Here is a 16,569-nt window from a genome sequence, read left to right as displayed (position 1 = left end):
TACGTACCGAACCGACATTTTTGTGTACCGTTACACCCCTACATTCATGGCTAACACATTAGCTTTTAACTGTTGAACTTGTTTCCGCAAATAAAATATTTAAAATAATGAAAGCTTTTGAGAAGCTTTGCGGGGCTGTCAGGGCGGAGTTTCTTAAATGCCTCAAATGTCCGGCATTTTGAGTTAGGGTTGCGTGTATTTTCAATGTACGTTCAGGGTTAAGAAGGGGTTAAAAACAAAACAAATTGTGAGGGAGGGGCAGAGACAGAGAGAGAGAGAGAGTTATGATAAACGCGCATGCGTCGCCAGGCTCTGCTTTTTTATCCATAGATTTATCACATTTAATTTTTTATTATCTATAGCAGGGGTGTCAAAAGTGTGCCCCGGAGGCCATTTGCGGCCCACAGCTAATGTTTTAAAGGCCCGCGGCACATTCTAAAAATACTATTAAAATAAACAAAATTATAACAAAAGTGAAATAAAAAAGCCTAAAGGTTAAATGTCATTTAGAAAAAGTTGCAATGTTGACTAATAAAACAAAGCTGTTTTTTTCTTTCTTTCAAACTGTCATTGCTGAAAACATAATATTGAATCAAAATCAATGTTATTATGAATTATTGACCTATCCAAGGTTCCCATTACTTTACATCAAATATTCCGCTAAGAAAAATATTTTTGCTGGAAGATTTTGCAAATTTGGTAAATAAATACCGTATTTTCCGCACCATAAGGCGCCCTGGGTTATAAGCCGCGCCTTCAATGAACGGCATATTTCAAAACTTTGTCCACCTATAAGCCGCCCCGTGTTATAAGCCGCATCTAACTGCGCTAAAGGAATGTCAAAAAAACAGTCAGATAGGTCAGTCAAACTTTAATAATATATTAAAAACCAGCGTGATGTGGGCGCGCATGGAGTCGTATATCAACATGGACGTAGCTGCGTGAAAAAAGCCACCCGGCCTCTTCGCGTAAACTTCCCTTAACCACTCGCTCATCTTTTCTTCATCCATCCATCCCTCCGAGTTAGCTTTTATGATGACGCCGGCTGGAAAGGTCTCTTTTGGCAAGGTCGACGTAGCTGCGTGAAAAAAGCCACCCGGCCTCTTCGCGTAAACTTCCCTTAACCACTCGCTCATCTTTTCTTCATCCATCCATCCCTCCGAGTTAGCTTTTATGATGACGCCGGCTGGAAAGGTCTCTTTTGGCAAGGTCTTCCTTTTGAATATCACCATGGGTGGAAGTTTCTGGCCATTAGCATGGCAAGCTAGAACCACAGTGAAGGATGACTTCTCATTCCCTGTGGTGCGAATATTCACCGTACGTGCTCCCGTTGTATCCACAGTGCGGTTCACAGGAATATCAAAAGTCAGTGGAACCTCGTCCATGTTGATAATGTTCCCTGGCCGGATCTTTTTTTCAGCTATCTTGTTTTTACAATATGCACGGAAAGTAGCCAGCTTTTCTTGAAAGTCTTTAGGCAGTTGCTGTGAAATAGTAGTCCGTGTGCGGATGGAGAGATTGCGTCTTTTCATGAACCGGAAACCTGTCGCTTAGTAGGAGCCATTTTGTGGTCTTTACAGATGTAAACACACAAAGGAAATTAAACGTAATACCCGCGCGCTTCTTCTTCTACGGGGGCGGGTGGTTGCTTACCGTAGAAGAAGAAGCGCTTCCTCTTCTACGGGGGCGGGTGCTTACCTTGGCAGTTGCTTACCATAGAAGAAGAAGCGCTTCCTCTTCTACGGGGAAAAAAGATGGCGGCTGTTTACCGTAGTTGCGAGACCGAAACTTTATGAAAATAAATATTTATATTAATCCATATATAAGGCGCACCGGGTTATAAGCCGCACTGTCAGCTTTTGTGAAAATTTGTAGTTTTTAGGTGCGGCTTATAGTGCGGAAAATACGGTAACCCAAAAATATATATTTTGTTGTTTTCTTACTGTACCGAAAATGAACCGAACCGTGACCTCTAAACCGAGGTACGTACCAAACCGAAATTTTTGTGTACCGTTACACCCCTAGTCTGAATACTTTCCGTACCTGCTGTATACTATTTTCTTTGACATAAGTAGCACTTCTGATTATTGATGGTTTCGAACATTGAGTGTGCCCTGATTCTAAAGTGGCTGAAAAGTTGATTTAATGTTTTTTTTTTAAGAGGGATGGTTTCGCAAGAGTAAGGACAGTTTGTACTGAACTTTGTTTTGGCAAAAAAAATGAGAATCACACTTTGTTTTGAGTGCAATTACAGCAACTTATCAAGCTTCACGGACATTCCTAGTGCAAAATACTGTTTTCTTCTATTCCCAACTTGACCTTTTTTCCAATTCTTCAACTGCGTGTGTTGTCGCGCCAAACCTTTTCTTACGCACATATGCAGTTCTATTAAAACATACATCAGTACCATTTTTTTTTTAAAGAATTAGCATAAACCTTATATCATTTTCAGATTTTGGCAAGCTTAGACAACAGCTGCCACTGGGGGAGGAAAAAATGACTACATAGAGCCAGAGATAAGAGTTCTGAGCTCAGAACAATTGTGCATGTGAATGATATTCTCCAACACATGTATGGAAATGAGGGGTCTAAAACAGGGCTTAACGGCACTTTTTTTTTTTTACCTCGGTGCCCAACTTTTCAACTACAAAGGCCACTTAAATACTAACAATGAATCAGTAATCTTAATCATGATTTGAATGGTATTCACCTACTCAGGCCCGGCCCTAATCAATCTGGCGCCCTAGGCAAGATTTTAGGTGGCGCCCCCCCACATCGGCAGTGAAGTGTATATACTCACAAGAACCCGAATAGCTTTGTCTTTGACCTTTTTTTTTTTACTTACAACTATACCTAATATATAAAGGGGTGGAAAAGTGACTATTACCTGCAGGGCAAACATTAGCTAACCAGAAGGCAATAACAATGTAAACAAAAAACACCTGCTTAAAAGATCTAATACAAATGTCCCTGAGGAATGTAAGGTGGGAGTACTGTAATTACCTAACGTTACATTATTATTTTCCATAACAATTTAGCCCCCTCCACAATATTAACCCGACGTTAAAACAGAACTAGCTATTTATTGATTAGCAATTGCCGAATCATGTAACATTAGCTTAATGCTAAAAAGCCAGGTTACTACATTCTGTAACAGACAAATAATTTCATGTAGGCTAACGTTACCTACCTGCTACCTCTGTCTTTTCTCGTTTCTCCTCTTCTTTTCTCTTGTTTCTTCCCTGGGCACCTGACAGTTTTGGCCGTTTTGACATCTTGTGTTGATTTTTTGATGTGGTGACGTCCAAAAAGAGTCATGATACGGGAAGGGAGGGGGCGCACCGTGCGTGGGGAGGAGGGGGGGCGTAATGTTGTAACAAATAATATTTCTATTAAATAGGCTTTACTTTGCATTTTAATTAACGTGAGATTATTTTTTGTATTTAGAAATAATAGTAACAACTTTTTTTTTCTTTTTTTTTTCTCCAACATTTGTGGCACTGGCATGGCGCCCCCTGATGGACGGCGCCCTTAGCATTTGCCTATACGGCCTATGCCACGGGCCGGCCCTGCACCTACTTACAGTTTAACAGGATAAACATCTTCAAATGCTATGAAACCATGTTTATCACAGCAATTATTATCAATACTTAGGTCAGGCTCATTACAAAAATAAATGCTAATTAAATATACTGCAGAAGACTTAAAAACTTTTACGCAATGCAAAGATAAATAAATAATTCTTACTAAATTAACAATAAATATTAATAATATATATGTTAAATAAAATATAAATAAAATTTAAGCGCAAATGAACATACAGCTTCGCCACTTTAGTCTTGGTTTTTGCGCTGAAGAAGATTTAGCTCCAGACCAGACCTGGGCAATTATTTTGACTCGGGGGCCAAATTTTGAGAAAAATTTGGTTTTGGGGCCGGTATATCTACAGTATTTTTAGGAACACTAATACCAAACCTCACAATAATGTCTGATTGAATGCTAAAAACGTTATGACTGAAATTCCATTCCATTCCTTAAAAAACGGAATGGAATTAAACATTTTTTTTGACTGAATGAGACACCCAGAATCATACTTGCCAACCCTCCCGGATTTTCCGGGAGACTCCCGAAATTCAGCGCCTCTCCCGAAAATCTCCCGGGACAAATTTTCTCCCGAAAAACTCCCGAAATTCAGGCGGACCTGAGTGACGTGTTGACAACACACAACAACAGTGTCTACCGTAAAGCAGTTTGTCTGCCGTAAACAGCAATGTTGTGACACTTTTAAACAGGACAATACTGCCATCTACTGTACATGCATATGTGACCCACCCATAATGTGTCACATTTTTGTGTTGATTTATTTATTTTATTTTGTGGTTTGAATTCGTTTTTGGAGCTGTCATTACACATTGATCAGTATTCACATTGGTCAGTAGGGGGCAGTAGGGCGTTTCTTCCCAATTGAATGCTATCACCTGCAGACCGGAAGTGTCTTGTCATTCTGATGAGCGCGACCAGTCTGTGAACAATTGAAACGTCCTGTGTGCTTTTTCCTCCTGTATAACAGGTTAGTTTTGGTGAATCAACTCACTGAATAATATCCATGTGATCTTTATAAGTTTAAGTACACATTCTGATGGTGGAGCCTAACTTTAAGTGTTTGTGAGTTGTAGTTTGTAAATGAACACTGAAATTCAAGTATTTATTTTATTTATATATATATATATATATATATATATATATACATATATATATATATATATATATATATATATATATATATGTCTTAATAAGGTTATCCAAAAAATAGTGCTCGATACCGTAGTAGAGCGCAATATATGTATGTGTGGGAAAAAAATCACAAGACTATTTCATCTCTACAGGCCTGTTTCATGAGGGGGGGTTCCCTCAATCATCAGGAGATTTTAATGGGAGCATTCAACCTATACCGATATCAACCGATATATATATATATATATATAGCTAGAATTCACTGAAAGTCAAGTATTTCTTATATATATATCTTAACCACGCCCCCAACCACGCCCCCTGCCCCACGCCCCCGCCCCCGCCCCCACCCCCCACCCCCCACCTCCCGAAATCGGAGGTCTCAAGGTTGGCAAGTATGCCCAGAATGTACTTGAAAATAAGAATGTGGGATTTACAATATTAACTATGGAGGATAAAACACTGAATATTGACAACATATGAACGTCACACCCCCTCTCCATCCACATATTTTACAATCAAGCAACAAAAATGCAACAAACACAGCGAAATATGAACGCGAAGGGTAAAAAAAATACTACAATCTGATATATCTGATTTGTCACTAAGCTTTAGAACTTTATTGTAAAAATCTCCTCCCGCGTCTGTCCCTGACACCCACATTTCTGGAAACAATCTGTGGAAACGCTCCCCACCCACACTGCTTGGTGCCTCGTCTGAGCTGCTGTGACTTACATTACCATAGTAACTAATTAGATCACCATAGTAACTAATTAGTAGGGATGTCCGATAATGGCTTTTTGCCGATATCCGATCTTCCGATATTGTCCAACTCTTTAATTACCGATACAGATATCAACCGATATATGCAGTCGTGAAATTAACACATAATTATGCCTAAATTGGACAACCAGGTATGGTGAAGATAAGGTACTTTTTAAAAATAATAATAAAATAAGATAAATAAATTTAAAAACATTTTCTTGAATAAAAAAGAAAGTAAAACAATATAAAAACAGTTACATAGAAACTAGTAATGAATGAAAATGAGTCAAATGACGTGTTAAAGGTTAGTACTATTAGTGGAGCAGCAGCATGCACAATCATGTGTGCTTACGGACTGTATCCCTTGCAGACTGTATTGATATATATTGATATATAATGTAGGAACCACAATATTAATAACAGAAAGAAACAACCCTTTTGTGTGAATGAGTGTAAATGGGGGAGGGAGGTTTTTGGGTTGGTGCACTAAGTGTATCTTGTGTTTTTTATGTTGATTTATTAAAAAAAAAATTAAAAAATGATACCGATAATAAAAAAAACAATACCGATCATTTCCGATATTACATTTTAACGCATTTATCGGCCGATAATATCGGCAGGCCGATATAATCGAACATCTCTACTAATTAGATGACCATAGTAACTAGTATATCATGCAAATGCGCAGATTCCAACCATTGAAATACTTAGTATAGTTCAGGGTTCGCAACCCGCGGCTCCTCAGCAGCTTACTTGCTGAACCCCCCAATTTTCCCGTGAGACGTCCGGATTTCAGTGCCTCTCGCAGAAAAATCCCGGGATTAATATTCACCGATTTTCACCTTTACGACTATAATAAGTATAATAAGGGCGTGCCATGATGGTACAACATTTGGCGCCCTCTACAATCTGTATTAACAGAGTGCCAGCCCAACACTTGGTATTCAATATACATCTTTTGCTTGCACACGTAGGTGACAGCAAGGCATACTTGCTCAACAGCCACACAGGTTACACTGACGGTGACCATATAAAACAACTTTAACACTCTTACTAATAATGCGCCACACTTTGAACCAAAACCAAACAAGAATGACAAACACATTTCGGGAGAACATCTGCACCTTAACACAACATAAACACAACAGAACAAACACCCAGAATCCCATGCAGCCCTGACTCTTCCGGGCTACATTATACACCACTGCTACCACCAAACCCCGCCCCCACCCCAACCCTGCTCCCTCACACATCAACCCCCCGCCCCCCTCTCTGTGCGTCGGTTGAGGTGGGCGGGGTTTGGTAGCGGAAGAGTTAGGGCTGCATGGGATTCTGGGTATTTGTCCTGTTGTGTTTATATTGTGTTACGGTGCAGATGTTCTCCCGAAATTTGTTTGTCATTCTTGTTTGGTGTGGGTTCACAGTGTGGCGCATTATTAGTAAGAGTGTTAAAGTTTTTTGTTTTTTTATACCGCCACCGTCAGTGTGACCTGTGTGGTTGTTGAGCAAGTATGCCTTGCTGTCACCTACGTGAGCAAAGCGGAAGCCCCATACAACTTGTGGCTGATCAGGCACGCTGACTTTAATGGGTGCTATATGCTGTACCATCACGGCACGCATGACGCTGACAAGCGCCATACAATTAAAACCCGCGTGCCACACCAGCTTTCAAATTCCACTTAAAGGTGTGGGCAGCGTGTCTGACACCCCTGGTTATACATAGCACAAAGCAAAAAATAAATAAATTTGTTTGCAGTGTTATTTCATTTAAAATTTCCCAAAATTTTTGCGGCTCCCATTGTTTTCTATAATTTGTGAAACTGGTCAAAATGGCTCTTTGACTGGTAAAGGTTGCCTACCCCTGGTATAGTTGAAGACTTACGGTCATTAGAAAACATCACTGCACATCATAATGGCAGCTACACTTTCAATCTTAAAGATCTAAAAAATTAATTGGGAATGTCCGGCGGGCCAGATTGAAAAGCTTAACGGGCCGCATGTGGCACCCGGGCCTCAATTTGCCCAGGTCTGCTCCAGACCTGGATTGGCAGACCGGGGTGGTGGTTCCTCTCTTTAAAAAGGGGAACCGGAGGGTGTGTTCTAACTATCGTGGGATAACACTCCTCAGCCTTCCCGGTAAGGTCTATTCAGGTGTACTGGAGAGGAGGCTACGCCGGATAATCGAACTTCGGATTCAGGAGGAACAGTGTGGTTTTCGTCCTGGTCGTGGAACTGTGGACCAGCTCTATACTCTCGGCAGGGTCCTTGAGGGTGCATGGGAGTTTGCCCAACCATTCTACATGTGTTTTGTGGACTTGGAGAAGGCATTCGACCGTGTCCCTCGGGAAGTCCTGTGGGGAGTGCTCAGAGAGTATGGGGTATCGGACTGTCTGATTTTGGCGGTCCGCTCCCTGTATGATCAGTGTCAGAGCTTGGTCCGCATTGCCGGTAGTAAGTCGGACACGTTTCCAGTGAGGGTTGGACTCCGCCAAGGCTGCCCTTTGTCACCCATTCTGTTCATAACTTTTATGGACAGAATTTCTAGGCGCAGTCAAGGCGTTGAGGGGATCCGGTTTGGTGGATGCAGGATTAGGTCTCTGCTTTTTGCAGATGATGTGGTCCTGATGGCTTCATCTGGCCAGGATCTTCAGCTCTCGCTGGATCGGTTCGCAGCCGAGTGTGAAGCGACTGGGATGAGAATCAGCACCTCCAAGTCCGAGTCCATGGTTCTCGCCCGGAAAAGGGTGGAATGCCATCTTCGGGTTGGGGAGGAGACCCTGCCCCAAGTGGAGGAGTTTAAGTACCTCGGAGTCTTGTTCACGAGTGAGGGAAGAGTGGATCGTGAGATCGACAGGCGGATCGGTGCGGCATCTTCAGTAATGCGGACGCTGTATCGATCCGTTGTGGTGAAGAAGGAGCTGAGCCGGAAGGCAAAGCTCTCAATTTACCGGTCGATCTACGTTCCCATCCTCACCTATGGTCATGAGCTTTGGGTCATGACCGAAAGGACAAGATCACGGGTACAAGCGGCCCAAATGAGTTTCCTCCGCCGGGTGGCGGGGCTCTCCCTTAGAGATAGGGTGAGAAGCTCTGTCATCCGGGGGGAGCTCAAAGTAAAGCCGCTGCTCCTCCACATCGAGAGGAGCCAGATGAGGTGGTTCGGGCATCTGGTCAGGATGCCACCCGAACGCCTCCCTCGGGAGGTGTTTAGGGTACGTCCAACCGGTAGGAGGCCACGGGGAAGACCCAGGACACGTTGGGAAGACTATGTCTCCCGGCTGGCCTGGGAACGCCTCGGGATCCCCCGGGAAGAGCTGGACGAAGTGGCTGGGGAGAGGGAAGTCTGGGCTTCCCTGCTTAGGCTGCTGCCCCCGCGACCGGACCTCGGATAAGCGGAAGAAGATGGATGGATGGATGGATGGATGCTCCAGACTGTTTATTTGAGATCGTCATTGCTGCCACGAGTGGTGTAAAAGTGTATTACAACTGAGTATAGCTGTGGCTCCTACAGACCACAGCTGAGAAACATATTTTTGCGCGGCTCTATGGTTAAGAAACACTGGTGTAAAATCCTAGATTGACCGACTGTAAACTGAGACGACGTCGATCATAGCTATTACAAAGTCTCCGCTAACTTTACTGCGAAAATAAACAAGGTCCAGTTTGTGTCTGCCACGTTGGCGCGTGGGAGTTTTCATTTGAAGCAGCTGCTTGGTTGACACATTGGGACCAGACAAGGGTCCACGCAAAGACTGCGCGGTGATCTGGGCCACCTCTGGACGCATCAGAAGCCTCGGAATCAACAGATGTGTTTCCTAAAAGCCTAACTAAACAAGCATTCTTGGTAGGAGTTGCTCCTGCACCCAACCTTCAGGTGTTTCATATATCAATCTATGTCCTTACTAGGTGGAGTCATCAACCTGTCAGTGCCAGTCGTGTTGCCGCTGGCTTCAGAGGATAGAGAGCGCTTGAACGGCGTAACAGCCGTGGCGCTGGTCTACGAGGGCAAGCGGGTAGCCATCCTTCGCAACCCAGAGTTCTATGAGCACCGCAAGGAGGAGCGCTGTGCTCGCCAGTGGGGCACCACCTGCAAGAACCATCCTTACATTAAGGTCAGTACCTGGAGGCTCATAATCTGAACCCAAGGAATTTAAAGTCATTATATATATTGTAAATTCCGGGCTATAGATCCAAGCTGCATGAACCAAGTTTCAGAAAAAATTAATATTTTTACATATATTAGCCCCACCGGACCGTAAGACGCAGCTACACGTATACCGTTACAAAAGATTTTGTAAATGTTATTTACATACCGTAAGGGTTTCCAAACAGTGCCTGTCACACTGCAGAAAAACGGCTGATCGAACAAAACAGAAGTCATCATGAACCCACTAGCTGCGGAAGTTAGCTCTCCAATCAGCTAAACCAGGGGTCGGCAACCTTTACCAGTCAAAGAGCCATTTTGACCAGTTTCACAAATGATAGAAAACAATGGGAGCCGCAAAATTTTTTTGAAATTTTAAATGAAATAAAACTGCATACAAAGTGAGGTGAGGGAGGGGCAGAGACAGAGAGAGAGAGAGAGTTATGATAAACGCGCATGCGTCGCCAGGCTCTGCTTTTTATCCATAGATTTATCACATTTCATTTTTTATTATCTATAGCAGGGGTGTCAAAAGTGTGCCCCGGAGGCCATTTGCGGCCCACCGCTAATGTTTTAAAGGCCCACGGCACATTCTAAAAATACTATTAAAATAAACAAAATTATAACAAAAGTGAAATAAAAAAGCCTAAAGGTTAAATGTAATTTAGAAAAAGTTGCAATGTTGACTAATAAAACAAAGCTGTTTTTTTTTTCTTTCAAACTGTCATTGCTGAAAACATAATATTGAATCAAAATCAATGTTATTATGAATTATTGACCTATCCAAGGTTCCCATTACTTCACATCAAATATTCCACTAAGAAAAATATTTTTGCTGGAAGATTTTGCAAATTTGGTGAATAAATAACCCAAAAATGTATATTTTGTTGTTTTCTTACTGTACCGATAATGAACCGAATCGTGACCTCTAAACCGAGGTACGTACCGTACCGAAATTTTTGTGTACCCCTAATATTTGTACATGCTATCACAATGTAATCAAACCTAGCGTTGTTAGCATTAGCGAATATGCTAACACATTTGAGTGTTTATTAATCTTATTAACTTATAATTCAGCTCTCACTGGATCGGTTCGCAGCCGAGTGTGAAGCGACTGGGATGAGAATCAGCACCTCCAAGTCCGAGTCCATGGTTTTCGCCCGGAAAAGGGTGGAGTGCCATCTCCGGGTTGGGGAGGAGATCTTGCCCCAAGTGGAGGAGTTCAAGTACCTCGGAGTCTTGTTCACGAGTGAGGGAAGAGTGGATCGTGAGATCGACAGGCAGATCGGTGCGGCGTCTTCAGTAATGCGGACGCTGTATCGATCCGTTGTGGTGAAGAAGGAGCTGAGCCGGAAGGCAAAGCTCTCAATTTACCGGTCGATCTACGTTCCCATCCTCACCTATGGTCATGAGCTTTGGGTTATGACCGAAAGGACAAGATCACGGGTACAAGCGGCCGAAATGAGTTTCCTCCGCCGGGTGGCGGGGCTCTCCATTAGAGATAGGGTGAGAAGCTCTGCCATCCGGGGGGAGCTCAAAGTAAAGCCGCTGCTCCTCCACATGGAGAGGAGCCAGATGAGGTGGTTCGGGCATCTGGTCAGGATGCCACCCGAACGCCTCCCTAGGGAGGTGTTTAGGGCACGTCCGACCGGTAGGAGGCCGCGGGGAAGACCCAGGACACGTTGGGAAGACTATGTCTCCCGGTTGGCCTGGGAACGCCTCGGGGTCCCACAGGAAGAGCTGGACGAAGTGGCTGGGGAGAGGGAAGTCTGGGCTTCCCTGCTTAGGCTGCTGCCCCCGCGACCCGACCTCGGATAAGCGGAAGAAGATGGATGGATGGATGTTAGGGCATTTGTTATATGAAGTCTATTTGTTCAATACAAAACATTGCGGCCGTTTGCGAAGAAAAATCCGCAAATTAGCCGCACCGTTTTATAAACCGCAGCGTTCAAAGCATAGGGGAAAAAGTAATTGCTTGTAGTGCGGAAAATAAGGTAGATATACAAAAGGGTGGAACAAGATGGGTTTTATAGGCAGTGAAAAAGACTCTTCTTCGGAGACAATAAATATGTTTTTTTCAATCAACAAAAGACATGTTTGTGTGAACATGGCCTTAGCAACACAGGTGGTGCTGATCAATTAAACCCACACAACAGGATAACTCCCAGGCTGGACTTGGTTGAAAAAAGGCCCAGTTTAACACCTTCACTCACTCTTTGCATGAGCAAATGTGCGGTTAAACGACACCTTTTTCTAGCACCTAAAGACGCCATAAATCCAAACGCTTAAAACAGTACAGACTGCACCTCTCTGGGTTCAGCCCTGATAAAACACAGATCCACTGTGGCGTCTTCCCTTTTGCTCATGGAAAGACTGAACACAGGCGGGCGTGGTCGAGTTTTGATGCGGCTTGTGTCCAGTCTGGTTTTATAAGGTGTGATATTTTGGGTATGCTCACACTATGATCCATGCCCAAGCATGGCACGCTTGAAATAGGCGTGCGGTTGTCCTCGGAAGCCTCTTCAGCCACACCTGAGCGTGTGTGCAAAGCTTTGCTGTCATTAAAGTGTCACTCAGTAATAATTGTGTGCTCTTAACCCGCGTCTCTCAACACACCTCAGACTTTTCACCCCGAGCCATTTCTGTTAAGAACAAGCTGCCCCGTATTACTTTGACTTGAATCCACTTTCCTGTTTACCTGCTGGCCAGTCAGACAGGAGCCCTCTTCCTCGGAAACCTCGGCGCGGCGCTTGTTTATTTGCCTAAGCCCTCCACGTGTTTAAACCCGCCCCGGGCCGTGCGATGAATCAACAGAGCACGCGTGCACACTGCTTCGTGCTAGCAGACCGCCCCCCCCTCTCCAAAATAAATAGAGCCGTCGATCTCTGCACAGGATAAGGATGTTACTCGCCTTTCATGACTCGTGCGGGGAAACGAAGGAACTAATGATAATGTCACACAGGCACAATCTTCAACTATGAAAATATGCTCAAATAAAGGAAGACTTTGGGCTTTGATTTCTTCCTTTCACCTTATAGAAGGTACTTCCCAGTAGGGGTGTAACGGTACGTGTATTTGTATTGAACCGTTTCGGTACGGGGGTTTCGGTTCGGTTCGGAGGTGTACCGAACGAGTTTCCACACGGACATATTAAGTAGCTTCCTTCTGCCTCTGTCTCTGTCAGTCCTCTACAGAGGTGGGTAGAGTAGCCAGAAATTGTACTCAAGTAAGAGTACTGTTACTTTAGAGATTTATTACTCAAGTGAAAGTAAGGAGTAGTCACCCAAATATTTACTTAAGTAAAAGTAAAAAGTATGTTGTGAAAAAACTACTCAAGTACTGAGTAACTGATGAGTAACATACACACACATATCATATATATATATATATATATATATATATATATATATATATATATATACACATACACATACACACATATATATATATATATATATATATATATATATATATATATACACATATATATATATATATATATATATATATATATACATACATTGATATATACAGTATATAATTTATATTTATTTATTTTGCCGTTTTTGTTTACATGTTAAAGGTGTTTTAATGAATATACATGCATGTTTAACACATATAGATTCCTTTCTTTCATGAAGACAAGAATATAAGTTGGTGTATTACCTGATTCTGATGACTTGCATTGATTGTAATCAGACAGTAGTGATGATAACGTCCACGTTTTCAAATGGAGGAGAAAAAAAGTTCCTCCTTTCTGTGTAATACCACATGAAAGTGGTTGGTTTTTGGCATCTTGTTTGTCCAGCTTCCATATTCCTTTTTATACACTTTACAAGAAATACATTGGCGGCAAACTCCGTAGCTTGCTAGCTTGTTTGCGCTGGCTTTCGGAGACTCTTATTTTGAAAGCACAGGCGCGATGGAGCGGCACTTTTATTGTGAAGACAGGAACTGTGCAGTCAGTCTTTAGGCTTTTTTGACGGGATGTACGGTTGAAATAAAAAAGGGTCTTTTTTTCCTTCACACTTTTGATTGATTGATTGGAACTTTTCTTAGTAGATTGCACAGTACAGTACATATTCCGTACAATTAACCACTAAATGGTAACACCCGAATAAGTTTTTCAACTTGTTTAAGTCAGGTCATGTGACCACCTGGCTCTGTTTGATTGGTCCAACGTCACCAGTGACTGCATCTGATTGGTGGAACGGAGTGAACGTCACCAGTGACTGTATTTGTTGAAACGCAGGCACTATGAAGGTCTGTCTGACAGACCAAAACAAACAAAGCGTGCATTAACAGATCGATAAAAATGAGTAGCGAGTAGCGAGCTGAATGTAGATAAAAGTAGCGGAGTAAAAGTAGCGTTTCTTCTCTATAAATATACTCAAGTAAAAGTAACAGTATGTTGCATTAAAACTACTCTTAGAAGTACAATTTATCCCAAAAGTTACTCAAGTAGATGTAAATGTAGCGCGTTACTACCCACCTCTGGTCCTCTACACAGCACCCAGCATTGTCCCACCCACACAACCATCTGATTGGTTACACACAGAGCGGTAACAGCCAATCAGCAGTGCGTATTCAGAGCGCATGTAGTCAGTGCTTAGCGTTTAGCAGGTAATCATCAGGCAGCGGACTCTCCCCAAATGATAATAAACACCTCCCAGTCAACTACTAGTAACATCACTATGAGCCCGTTGACCTTCTAGAAATATAAAAGGCAGCTCGGCTCGCTCGCAGTCCTGGCTTGTGGTGAAGGCTAATTCGCTTTTAGCGTAACGTTAGCTCATTTTGCGGTGTGTGTGTTACGGACAGCAAAGCCCTGTCTGTCTGTTATTTCACTTGACCTTTTTCTGTGTTGATTGAGCTGTGTTAAAGCAGCAAAAAAGGACATTATGTTAAATGAAGAGTTTCTGTCTCTGATAGTCATACTTGCCAACCTTGAGACCTCCGATTTCGGGAGGTGGGGGGTGGGGGGGTGGGGCGGGGGGCGTGGTTAAGATATATATATATATATAAGAAATACTTGACTTTCAGTGAATTCTAGCTATATATATATATATATATATATATATATATATATATATATATAAATATATATATATATATATATATAAATAAAATAAATACTTGAATTTCAGTGTTCATTTACAAACTACAACTCACAAACACTTTAGAGTTAGGCTCCACCATCAGAATGTGTACTTAAACTTATAAAGATCACATGGATATTATTCAGTGAGTTAAACTAACCTGTTATACAGGAGGAAAAAGCACACAGGACGTTTCAATTGTTCACAGACTGGTCGCGCTCATCAGAATGACAAGACACTTCCGGTCTGCAGGTGATAGCATTCAATTGGGAAGAAACGCCCTACTGCCCCCTACTGACCAATGTGAATACTGATAAATGTGTAATGACAGCTCCAAAAACGAATTCAAACCACAAAATAAAATACATAAATCAACACAAAAATGTGACACATTATGGGTGGGTCACATATGCATGTACAGTAGATGGCAGTATTGTCCTGTTTAAAAGTGTCACAACATTGCTGTTTACGGCAGACGAACTGCTTTACGGTAGACACTGTTGTTGTGTGTTGTCAACACGTCACTCAGGTCCGCCTGAATTTCGGGAGTTTTTCGGGAGAAAATTTGTCCCGGGAGGTTTTCGGGAGAGGCGCTGAATTTCGGGAGTCTCCCGGAAAATCCGGGAGGGTTGGCAAGTATGCTGATAGTTGATATAATAATGTAAGTGCATCATTAAGCCTACATGAACTCCATGGTGTTCAGGGATGAATAGTCTCTCCTATTGCTATTGTACCATTTTTTCAGCTATAGTTACATTAATCATTAGTAATGCAGCAGCCTAGTTTTGAATGGCAGGGTCCCTGCTATCACATGTTGATAAAAATATAACATTTACATAATAAAAATCAACTACAGGCTTCCCAAATGCTGTAATAAATTAAGCATGATGAGTTGACTTGAAACTGTTTAATGTTGCACTTTTTATATGTAGAAGAAAGGTTTTGTCATTTTCTTTAATCTGAGCAACAACTTGAGGCAGTTTAATGTTGATTAACGTGGGCAGAATTATTATAGTGTTCCCAATGTTAAAAGGATAAAGCCATTGTTTACAAATTTGGTAAATAAATAACCAAAAAATTTATATTTTGTTGTTTTCTGACTGTACCGAAAATGAACCGAACCGTGACCTCTAAACCGAGGTACGTACCGAACCAAAATTTTTGTGTACCGTTACACTCCTAGTAAATGCTGTGTCTTTAATTGTCTTACTTCGAATAAATAAACGTTAAACAAATATGTAAAAACATGTGAACGAGAAAGTGAAATGTTATAAACTACATTACCCAGAAGGCTTAGAGCTGTAGACAGGAACCGGAAGTAGGTCTTAGCTTTATCGGAGACAAAATCGGTTCGCGGAAATTACGCTGATTGGCCAAAATAGAAGAGGAAGTTGCAGGTATTTGACAAGTTTAATATTTTCCCAAATGCTGTAATAAATTAAGCATGATGAGTTGACTTGAAACTGTTTAATGTTGCACTTTTTATATGTAGAAGAAAAGTTTTGTCATTTTCTTTAATCTGACCAACAACTTGAGGCAGTTTAATGTTGATTAACGTGGGCAGAATTATTATAGTGTTCCCAATGTTAAAAGGATAAAGCCATTGTTTACTAATTTGGTAAATAAATAACCAAAAATGTATAATTTGTTGTACTGTACCGTAAATGAACCGAACCGTAAATCAAGGTACGTACCGAACTGAAATTTTTGTGTACTATACTGTGAGAATACATTTACATACAATTATGCAGTGCAAAAAAAAAAAAAAATCAAAATAAATTATTAATTATAGTATGTTTCTTAAATAAACGGTCGATAAAATTTAGGTGC

General features: G+C 41.8%; 2 protein-coding genes across 2 annotated transcripts in view; one reads left to right on the top strand and one right to left on the bottom strand.

Moving 5' to 3' along the window:
* The window catches only part of sgms2a (sphingomyelin synthase 2a), a 232,687-nt gene that overhangs the window by 71,245 nt on the left and 144,873 nt on the right, over positions 1 to 16,569 (bottom strand). The window lies entirely within an intron of this gene.
* Positions 1 to 16,569, top strand: part of papss1 (3'-phosphoadenosine 5'-phosphosulfate synthase 1) — a 64,415-nt gene that overhangs the window by 26,992 nt on the left and 20,854 nt on the right. Inside the window, exon 8 of the mRNA XM_061923012.2 lies at positions 9,403 to 9,608. Within this exon, the coding sequence (XP_061778996.1) occupies positions 9,403 to 9,608 (206 nt within the window). The remainder of the gene's footprint in view (positions 1 to 9,402; positions 9,609 to 16,569) is intronic.

Source organism: Nerophis lumbriciformis, linkage group LG27, assembly GCF_033978685.3.
Source record: "Nerophis lumbriciformis linkage group LG27, RoL_Nlum_v2.1, whole genome shotgun sequence".
Taxonomy (NCBI): Eukaryota; Metazoa; Chordata; class Actinopteri; order Syngnathiformes; family Syngnathidae; genus Nerophis; species Nerophis lumbriciformis.
The sequence above is the reverse complement of the archived record's forward strand: the minus strand, read 5'-3'. Positions and strand labels throughout refer to the sequence as shown.